Source organism: Diuraphis noxia, unplaced genomic scaffold (genome assembly GCF_037042655.1).
Source record: "Diuraphis noxia isolate RWA-SAM2 unplaced genomic scaffold, SU_Dnox_SAM2 contig0001, whole genome shotgun sequence".
NCBI classification, from domain to species: domain Eukaryota; kingdom Metazoa; phylum Arthropoda; class Insecta; order Hemiptera; family Aphididae; genus Diuraphis; species Diuraphis noxia.
Window position 1 is genome coordinate 86,410,917 of NW_028301711.1, and position 12,050 is coordinate 86,422,966.

Here is a 12,050-nt window from a genome sequence, read left to right on the forward strand (position 1 = left end):
GAAAAAGATGATTATCCAGAGTTGTTGTATAATTCTTCGACCTCAATGAATATACAACAAACGGTAATAAATATAATAATTAAATCATATTATATACATATACTTATCTTTATAAGATTTATATTTATTTAAATAGGCACATAAGCATAATAGTTTTGAGGAGTCTATGATTATGCCTGAAGAATCTACGAAGATCAATTTAAATTTAAACTATCAAATTATCATCAAAACAACAGATAAGGTAATATTTTATTAGTATTAAGATAAAAGTTAAAGTTAAAGTTAAATAAAAATATTATATTTTTAAAAACTTTTTACTTACCTAGTTTGTTATTTACTTAATTTTAATTAAAGTTGGCAACTTTACTATTTAAAAAAAAAAACCATTTAACCAACTTAGTTTTTTCCAGTTATTTTGAAAATTAAAATGTTACCTAATTAATAAAATAATACATTTATAATAAATAATAATTAAGCCCCTGTACATTGTACAACTATATATATTTTTTTAAACTAATAAAAATAAAATAAACTTACGCCATATTTAAAATATTGTACCTATTTAATAATTTAGAATAATCCAACTCATAGATTATATATCTACATACATTTTGTAGGTACATTAATATTTAAAAAAAATATTTATATTATATTATTCAAAATATCTACCAATGTTATAATATACTTTTTGCTTATTTTAGGATTTATATTCATCACATATTGAACTGCCAAATTCCAATGAGTGTACACCAGTAAAGAAAGAAGAATTTATTTTAAAAAGGCGTTCTAATAAGTCTACCTTGAAAATACTACAATAGATGAAAATGATACACCAAAACGAAAATATAATTGAAGTAAAGAAGATCAAACTTCTTAATCAGTCAGTTAAAAGAAAAAAAAAGTATTGTAAGTATGAATCAAATAATAAGTACACTATCCAAAAATAATTTATTACATCAAGATGAAGGTAATGTATTATTTGATATCATTGGTAAAAATAAAGACTTAATCCAACGTTTAGATAAAAAAAACAACAGTAAAAAAATTACACGAAAATATAGTTCTAACTTGAACAGATTTTCCATATCATTGCGCTTTTTTTCGCCTCGTGCATACTCACTTGTAAGCAGTGACGTGCCCAGGGGGAGGGGAGAGGTTAGTGGTGATATGCCCCCCCCCCCCATTGGCTTTTTTTTGTTAACTTCAACTTATTAGATATTACCATAGACATATAAAAACATTTATATATGGATATGGATATTACTTTTAAAATTATCAGTAATAAGTTATTGCTTACAAATTATTTCCCATTGGCTATTATAAACATTCACTATACGAATTATACTGATTATAGATCAGTGATTATGTATTCATGTTCATGAGCAATAAATCCTCTAAGTAATAATTAATAATTAATTATGCTTATGGTAAGATATAAGATAGAATGATGGATCATGCTTATCACGTAGACTAAAAGTATAAATATAAATTTTCGTTTGAAATAACGAATAAATAAGTTGTTTTTAAGAATTATTTTTCTTTTGTATATTAATGTTGTCATTTTATTTAAACAATAGTGAATAATGTGTGGCTATTTAAATTAATTCTAATTGTAGAATGATACTCAATATGCATGAATGTACATATGTTTAGCAATTTTAGTGTTTGGATAACCATGATTAATTTAAATGTACCTACTTTTACTAAAAAATGTATAACATATATCCCTCCCCATTGAAATTTCCTGGGCTCGCCACTGTTTGTAAGAGAACAATTTAACTCAATTTTATCCCATCCACGAACACTTTCTAAGTGGTATGCAAGTGTTAATGCTGAACCAGGCATCTATATTTAAGCATTAAATACATTGTAGTTAAAATATGATAATTCGGTTAACCCAGTTTATTGTGCATTGATAATGGATGAAGAATATATATAGTGTATTTATATATATAGTAGGTAAAAAAACATGTTGAATGGTATGGTTATAAATACCATGGATAATGGATATGTAGACTTTGGTGCACAATTGAATAATGATTGTTTAGAAATGGCAACAAAATGTCTGGTTTTTTTATTTGTTTCTTTAACTGAATCATTGAAGTTACCTGTTGCTTATTTTTTATGTGATCATTTGTCAAGCATGCAAAAAGGTAAAGATCCGTGAAGTTGGCCGCATAATGTGAACATTTTTGCCTTAAATTTTGTCAAAAATTTGTAAGTCATTTGTAAATTTCAGTAAGCATAAATTCGAAATTTGTAACTACAGCCGTTATCAATTATCCACAAAAACTTAAATCACGGCTAACTTCCGCGAAACTTGGCCGTTTTGGCATATCAAAGTTTTTGAAAGTGTCAAACTGTTCTGCGCAATTTGTAAGTATTTGTAAGTAATTCCCCACCTAATTATCCTTAAACAGAAGTTGGACGGGCTTTATCGAGCTTTTTAAACTTAGACTGTTCCAAACGGATACCCATCGAGTTGATTATACAATTTATTGTTGATACTTAATTTTATGTCGATATTCACCAATTGTCACGTTAGTTTTCTTTTGACGTTGACACCAGAACATCCATAGGTAGTTATAAAGTTTTTAAGTTAAATTTAAGCATTTGGGTTTTATTTATCATCATTTATGCGCATTATAATTACCTTTTATTTTCCGGAAACACGATGGAAAATCGCCTTTCTTTAATATTCTTCATTGTTATTATGAATGTTTTTATCATTATTAACATTTTTAATAATCGTATTATTATTCTATTTAGCTTGGTATTTTTATTGTAGTTTATTAAATAATAACATTAATAAAAATTTTCATTCTTACTTTCTATTGTTTTAGTTGTACAAAATATATTGAAATGTTCACGGTCTTTATGTATGGCAATAGACCCAGTTTTACCTGTATTGAATAGAATATCTGATATCATATTATCTTAAAAGTTAAAATAAACAAACAAAAATTTGGCGAGTGGGTACCACCATTGATTATAGAATAGACAGATAGCCCATGCAATGTTAATATTTGGTGACCATGCGTAGGATGCAACCACTATGGAGCACTAGTGTAGTTGGGATGCAAGGAGGTGGTACTCCCATCATAGATGTTTGCCATGGATATGCGGGGAAGGGAAGAGGTGGCTTATCGCGAAGTGCCGATCTAAAAATAGAGTAATAATAAGAAACTGAAGATATACTGAAATGATTGGAAATAATAATTTTATTATATTATCATTTATTACTATCTTGTTCATTGTGGAACAACTGCCTTCCGAATTTTCTTGTTTTTTGAGTTTTAAGTTGCATTTACAATTAAAAATTTTTAAACATGTCTGGAAATAAATGCCAATATTTAAATTGTGGAAAATCAAAGAAAATGTTTCCAAATTTAAAAATGTATCGTTTTCCAAAAAATGATAGAAAAGAAGTATGGATAATACATTCAGGTGAGTAATTAATTTTAAATTTTAATTTTTCTGTACCATTGCGAATATTTATAATTTTTTTTACACATATTTTTTTATATCTACACAGGAAACACAAGTTTGTTTTCTGTTGATCCAGATAAACTCCACAATAGGTACATTTGTCAAGAACATTTCCCACCCGAAAGCTTTGTACAAAATTTTACTCAAAATCGTTTGATAGATACTGCTATTCCCTATAATTATCAATCTAAAACACAGCCATCTACATCATCAGGCATTAACCAGAATGATGAATCTCAGCAGGAGTATAATATAATGTCAACCCCAACTAAAACATATACACACTCAAAACCAGACATGGTAGAGTTAGTTTTTCCGAGCCCCCCTTCAACTTTTTCTACACCTCAAAAAATTAAAATAACAAATATAATTGACATGCCTAGCCCAAATTTAAAAAGGAAATCTGATTTGATAGAAATAGATACACCTAGAAAAATCAATTTAAAACTAAAAAACAAATTAATTCATAATAAAATAACTCAAATTTCAAAATTAAAAAAAAGAGTTAAAACTTTTAAAACACATAATAATGCTAAGAATTCAATAAATATGCATAACTTTCCATCAATTAATTCTAAGGCAATGGTAACGATGCAATTTAAAGATAAGAGTCGTCTGTGGACATTAAATGAAAAAAAATTAGCTTTAAACTTATATTATAAATCACCAACAGCATATAAATTTTTACGTTCACAAAAAGTTAATTTACCTGGGCCATCAACTATTCGTCGTTGGATTGGTCAATCAAAATTCTTACCAGGTTTTAGTAAATTATTTTTCAGTCATATACAAAAAAAATTTGAGTCATCTGATTATAAAGAAAAAGCTTGCACTGTTTGTTTTGATGAAATGTATATAAAAGAATTTATAGAATATTCCAAAGAATTTGATTTTATTGAGGTTTTGAAAATTTAGGTCATTATGGGAGGACCAATAAAAGTGCTAACTGTGTTTTAGTATTTATGGCTCGAGGTATTTACTCTACATGGAAATTTCCAATTGCATATTTTCTTGTTCATTCTGGAGTTAACAAAACAATTTTAAAAAATTTAATAATTGATGTTTTACAAAAGTTATTTGAGGTTGGGTTGTGTCCCAAAATTATAGTTTGCGATCAAGGCACAAACAACCAAAGCACTTTAAAATCATTAAATATTTCAGAAGATAATCCATTTTTTTTTATCAACAACAATAAAATTTTTTCTTTGTTTGATGTTCCTCATTTACTTAAAAGTATTAGAAATAATTTAATTAATGCCTGTTATATAAAAGATAATAAAATAATCTCATTTGATGATATAAAAAAAACATATGAGTTGGACAAACAAAATCATAAAAGTAAGTCTCTCATCAAAATAACAGATGCACATATTTACCCTAATTCTTTTCAAAAAATGCGTGTTAAATTAGCAGTACAATTATTAAGCAATTCCATGGCCGCAGCAATCCGAACTTGTATACAAACAGGACAACTTCAAAGTAACACTTCATCGAATACTGCAGATTTTATTGAGTTTATTAATAATTTATTTGATTGTTTAAATAGTAAATCTTTATATAGTCATAATCCATACCTCTGTGCATTAACTGATCTAGGTACTGTAAAAAATTTTTTAATAGAAGCTTCACAATACTTCACAAATTTACAAAAATTAAAAAAAGGAAAATTATCTCAACCTCCCTGTTTTAAAGGGCTTACACAGACCATTAAAGGTGTATTGCAATTTTTTGAAGCAGAGAAATCTAATGATATTGTATTTTTAATGACTAATCGTTTAAATCAGGATGTTTTAGAAAACTTCTTTAGTATTTTTCGACAAAATGGTGGTTATAACAAAAACCCAACAGCTAGAACAATCAGAACTTCCATAAGAAGTAATTGTATTTTTTCTTTATGTACATCAAAAGCGACAAATTGTGAGGAAACCCAAGATGATGATAATCCAATTATAATTGACCCAGTTAGTTCACTAAATAAAATAAATTTTAACAGTTCGAAATTATCATCTGATTCCGACACAGAATGTAATTCTAATTTATCTCTCTGTTTTTTTTCATCTGACGAGGACTCAAATAATACTGATAGTAATATTGATGTCACTTTAGAAGACTGTTCTGTAACATATTTCGCAGGATATTTGGGCTATAAATGTATGAAAAAATTTAATTGTAACCAATGTCAACACTGAACTATTTGTTGATAAAAACTTAAATGATAAAAAGCAGTTGCATCTTCTTAATAAAAATTATACTTCAATTGATAATGAAAGTGGACTTAAAGCACCATCAAATAGCTTAAATAATGTAGTAAATAAAATTTTAAATATTTTTGAAAGCAATTATAAAAACTATTTGCATAAAAATAAAATAAAATTTCAACTAACTGAGTGCTTAAAAAATAATAATACAATTAAAAAATGGCTTGATGAATCATTGACAAACTGCATAGATCATAAAATGTACATAATTGAACAACTTTTAATTTGTAAAATATTTAATAAAACAAAATTATTTTCAACTACCTCAAAATTAGCAAAACTTTCTAAATTAAAAATATTAAACCATATTTAAATAAATTAAATACATTTTTTCTTGTTCTGACCTTGTACCTATTTGCATAAAACAATATAGAAGCAGTCTTAACTGTCCTTTTTAGGACAATTCACATCAACTACATTAAATAGTTCTTTTCAGGACTAAGGATCAATTACATTAAATAGTTCTTTTCAGGACTATTTGCATCAATTACATTAAACTTTCTTTTTTAGGACAATTCACATCAACTACATTAAACAGTTCTTATTAAACAGTTCTTTTCAGGACTTAGCATTAAATTTTTAAATAGTCTTTTTTAAGACTATTTGTTTCAATTTTATTAAACGGTTCTTTTCAGAACCAACAAACATCACAATTTACTTTTATTCTAATAATTATGCTTCAATATAAATGTATAAATGTATTTTACCCTTATTTTGTGTTTTTTTAATAATAAAGACAATTTTTTTATTCTTTAAACCTAGTATTTTATTTCTAATCCAGTTTAGCAATCTTGGTATATCTTCACTCAGAATCGTTTTTCATCATATTATATAGACTTATAGTTGGTTTTTAAACTTAACACATTCAGTATGTACTTATAATAACAAAACACAACTATTATTTTATTTATAAATTATATTAATAATTTAATATTATGTATATTATTTATGTTGTTATTGAGTTTTTATTCATTTTAAAATTTGAACACAAAAATACAAAACAATGTATTTTATAAAGTATGAAAATACAATAAAATTAAAAATTACAATATGGTTAAAGATTTGCTTTATTTTTAAAACTTGGTAAATCTAGTATAGTATGTAATGTTCAATTAAATATTTCCGCCCAAAGCAGATTTTACTGAATCGTAACATTCCAAACAAAATTGATCTTTCGTAATGAAATTAATTAATTATTGCTTTCTGTAGTAGAATTCGACATAACAATTAACAATTTTGTGAATATACTATTTAGCGATAGTGGCAATCATAGCGCAATGCTCAGAAAATAATAAATATAGGTTTATCCATGATAAAGTCATTAATAGGCTTATCGCTTTTTCTGTCACTACCTCAAACCGGTCTAGGAATATGTTATTCGCCGTCAGTAGTAATAATATAAAATTAATTCATACAACGCTACCTACCGGCAGCTATCATAATTAAAATTGTAGTCACCGAAAATCCCTATAGCATGGTCTATCTGTCTATTCTATAATCAATGGTACCACTAAACTGTTTAGTGTTAAGTGGTAGGTTACTGCAATGGATGTGTGCAATTTTAATTAAATTATTTATCATTGTTTTAGATATTATAATAATAATGGTTGATAAATGAAAATTAAAAAAACATTTTTCTTTGACTTCTTTTATTTTAACTTTTTAAATATTTTCCCTGTATTGATCTTTATTGATCTATAATATACAAAATGTATACAATATATAAATTTATAGTTTTATTGTTTATAGTTTATTAACATGTTTCACCTTAAAATTTAAATTGTATAGATGAATGCGTTAAAATTGTGAGACACGCTTGTTCTTGCAACTGTTACTTTATTTTGCATGTCATTGTATGTCTCCCATGCTCCATCATTTCTTCGACAAACAGCGTAGTAGTGGCCAATAGTGTTTGGTGTTCCACTATATATGATGGCAGATCTTAATGTTAATTTAGTTTTTAAATTTAAGACGATAGGTAACTCCGTAATTGATGCTCTTATTAAATCACAATCTATAAATATTTGTTTCCCAATGTCCACGGATAATTCGTTCTGATGAAAACAATTTCTGCATTTAATATTATCATGAAAATATGTTTCTAATTTTCGTTCCAACTCATTGATGTTCTGTATAACTAAGTAGATTACTTTTTTTTTATTGTTCCATTCAAAATTGCATTCACTGCATTTATAATATTCTGTTACACTTTCAAGTCCTTCACATATTTTTTCATATGCTGTTGATATATTTCCCGAACAGTTAATTGAAATCATATTATTGACCAAAGTTGCTGATGGGCATATATTCTTAAGTAAATCAACACGTTCTAATTTAAAACTCTTTGAGTAGCCCTCGGTAACTAAATATTTTATAATACGGTAAATAACTACAGAATTAAATATAGCATCAATGTGGGTACTGTAATCTTGGCTATCACAATATGCACATGATATAGCTTGAATAATAGAGTCATATGGACAAGTGTTTGTTAAAATTATAGACTCACCATTTAATTTTGTCGTTTTGGTTTTATTTTCAAAATTTCCATTTTTGATTAATGCTATTTAAATTTTTTTTTGTGTGTTCGATATGCATAATTTCTGGATTTGGTGCAGCATAATAAGATGTTCTCTTCTTTTTTTTCTCACCCAACCCCTTCCAGTTTTCATAGACTTTTGATGGTGCAGTGTACTCCAAGTCAATAGTTTCAACTTTGACACCTATTTCTTCTGAAAATTGTTCCGATGATACTACTGATTTTTTTAATATTTCATCTTTGTCAGTATTTGCTTCAGTTATTTGTGTTTCAATCTCATCAGCAATTTCTATTTTTTTTGTAAATATTTCGTCATGTTTTGCTATTTTTAACATTCCATATATTTCTTTAATGTGCTTACAAACAAATTTATCAACACGTAGAGGTAGATTGTCGTTATAAAAAGATCTGTTTTTTAAATCGTTGAAGTAGGTTTCTACAGAAGATGATGATGCAGTTAATTTATTAATATTAAAATATTTAATTATTATCGTTGACCATAGTGGGTATGTTCTCAATAATTTGACCAACGAAGTGGAAAAGTCAGGTAAATAATGGAAATGATCTTTTTCATAAATACAATTGGTTGACGAAACAACGTAATTTACCATGGATTTTTCTTTTATTGAGTCAATCCATGTTTTTAAACACCCATCTTCATTTTCATCATGAGGAATGTCTTGAGACAAGATCAGGTTATTATCATCATCATCATCATTATCACTTATATAAATTTCATCCATCCCAGCTATTGATTGTTTCAAGTATAATTTTGCTGTTTCACTTGCAAGTTCATTATTTTTTTCATCGTGGCCTTCAAATATGCTATTTGATGTAATTAAAATACTTTCAATTAGGCTCTCAGCGGTTTTTAAAGACGTACACATGATTAGTCTGGACATGAGCGTAAGATAGAATTTTTTCACTGCTGTTCCTTTTCCAGTAAAACATTTCCAATTACTCAAAAATTTCATTACATGAGCATAATCGATCCGAATGGATGTTTTCAGATTTAGATTTGATTGAAACGTTGATACTGAAAATAACTTATCTATGTACGATTTTAAGTTGATTTCTCCTGCTAATGATCTTGCAATAGCTCCCAACAATGCCATTGAATGGTCACATACAATGATTTTTGGAATTTTGATATTAGCTGACCATTCTGACAACCAATGCGTTATTTGATTAATATTGTGACATTTCGATAGCATTTGGGCAATTTGGAAAATTAAGTATCAACAATAAATTGTATAATCAACTCGATGGGTATCCGTTTGGAACAGTCTAAGTTTAAAAAGCTCGATAAATCCCGGCCAACTTCTTTTTAAGGATAATTAGGTGGGGAATTACTTACAAATTTAAAATTTGTGCTTACAAATACTTACAAATTGCGCAGGATAGTTTGGCACGGTCAAAGTTGAAAAAGCTCGATAAAGCACGGCCAACTTCTTTTTAAGGATAATTAGGTGGGGAATTACTTACAAATTTAAAATTCGTGCTTACAAATACTTACAAATTGCGCAGAACAGTTTGACACTTTCAAAAACTTTGATATGCCAAAACGGCCAAGTTTCGCGGAAGTTAGCCGTGATTTAAGTTTTTGTGGATAATTGATAACGGCTGTAGTTACAAATTTCGAATTTATGCTTACTGAAACTTACAAATGACTTACAAATTTTTGACAAAATTTAAGGCAAAAATTTTCACATTATGCGGCCAACTTCACGGATCTAAAAGGTAATCTTGTTGAACAATGCCTAGAGCAAATTCATTCAACTGGTGTTAAAGTTGTTAGTCTCACATTTGACGGCTGTCCTTCAAACATGACAATGGTCAAAAACTTTGGTTGTGATCTAAGAATATCTAGCTTAAAGACTAATTTTACATTTCCTGGCTGATGCATTATTTTTCTGTAAGACTAATTTAAATTTAAATGATTTTGAAGATTGTGATGGTACTATACGTTTTATAAGAATTATTAACGATGGTTTTGGTGTACTTAATTCAAGAAATATTAAGTCTACCGGTAAAAAAAAGCCCTTTGTAAATTCAATTATTGTGAAATTGAAGATTTTAAAAACTATATTTTTTCACATTTTGAAGGTTTGAAATATCCAAATGGAGAACTCCTTTTAAATTCACAAAGAAAAACTGTTTTTTTGGGTTTCTTAATATGATTTAATAGCATGTTGAAATTAAAAACATAGTTGATAGATAATAACTGCATTGAAAGTTTACCAATGTACAGATTGAGTCAAGACCATTTTGAGCTTTTTTTCGGACTTACTGCTCGACAATTTAAAAGTGCAGCCGTAAACCAAATCTTTGTATTTGATAATTAACAGTTTGTGAACATATTTCCACACGCATATCTCGTTAAATACTGGTCTTACAGATTTCACCGGACTTATACGGTCTTATAAAATTTAAATTTTCACCTGATTGGGATTCTTCTATCGCATAAATCTCCTGATGTACTTAATTCTATTTCTTATTTTGTTTTACTTATTGATTTTTTGGCTGCCTTACACACATTTTTGTACTCAAACAGATTCTCTCTTCTCCTAGATTTTTTCCAAAATTCATACTAGGATTTTTTTTCTTTGAAATTATGGCTTACACTTTCTTTTCCAACCTCCATGTTTGTTTATCTTCTAGCATTTTAGCTCTGCTTTCACTTAACACTTCCTTAGCCACACTATTATTATCCGCTTCACTTTCCAACATTTCGTTTATACTCTCTTCTACATTTACACTATCAATCTCTCTCATCTTCTGTGTGAATGGTTTTTCATTCTCACCATATGATTTCCATCGCTTAATTCATGATTCCTTCTTTACTTTCTCCCTTCTTGTCAACCTCTTTATATTGTACCAGATCTCCATAGCCATAAGTCTGTGCTGTGTTGTTACACTTTCTATTGGAAATACTTTGCAAACCTTACACTGTCTCGTATTCGAACTTTTTCTCACCATAAAATAATCTATTTGAGACTTATTCCTTCCACTTTTAAGGTAACATAATGTTCTTCTCTATTCCTAAAATTTGTGTTCAGAATTGCCAAATTACACTCTGTTGAGAAATCAAGCACCTTTCCTCCTTTATCATTTCCGAGACCAAATCTATACCCTCCGTGTACTCTATTGAAGCCAGTTCTATCACAACCCACATGACTATTCACGTCACCACCAATCCTAATCTCTTCCGCTTCTGATATTCTCTGTATTACTCCATCCATTTCCCTACAAAACTCTTCTTTCTGACTTACCTCAAATCCTATTTGTGGAGCATATGCGCTAACTATATTCCATACCTTTTCTTCCACCATCACTTTCACTACAATCACTCATCACTTTATCTGAAAGCTGATCCTCTGGATCTACCCATCAGCGTTCCTATATTCCACAAACCATGTCTCACTTTAAACCGATTCTTCGTAATCAACCTTCTAAATCTGTGATTCTTTCTCTACACCGTTGACATCACGGACGTTGGATACGCCTACGCATGTGATTGATGAAACGGCTACCGCACCCACTGTCCGGCTAGTACTAATCATCCATCTCTCAGACTAACTCCACAGCCAATTACTACACTTCCTATCAATATTTTTCCACGCACAAATCCGAGATGGGAAAACATACTTATAAAATGTATTGGTCATTGGTCTTATTTGAAGCGCTTTAATATTGTAGTGATCACGTCGCCTACAGGTATCAGTAGTCAAGGATGATGTTGGAAGGTGACTCTTGAGTTAATT

At 28.5% G+C, this 12,050-nt stretch overlaps 1 protein-coding gene across 1 annotated transcript; it reads right to left on the bottom strand.

The window, feature by feature from the left end:
- Positions 1 to 11,273: 11,273 nt before the first annotated feature.
- Positions 11,274 to 11,618, bottom strand: LOC107164673 (uncharacterized). Its single transcript, XM_015512581.1, has one exon. The coding sequence runs from the start codon at positions 11,616 to 11,618 to the stop codon at positions 11,274 to 11,276; it is 345 nt and encodes a 114-aa protein (XP_015368067.1).
- Between the last annotated feature and the right edge of the window lie 432 nt (positions 11,619 to 12,050).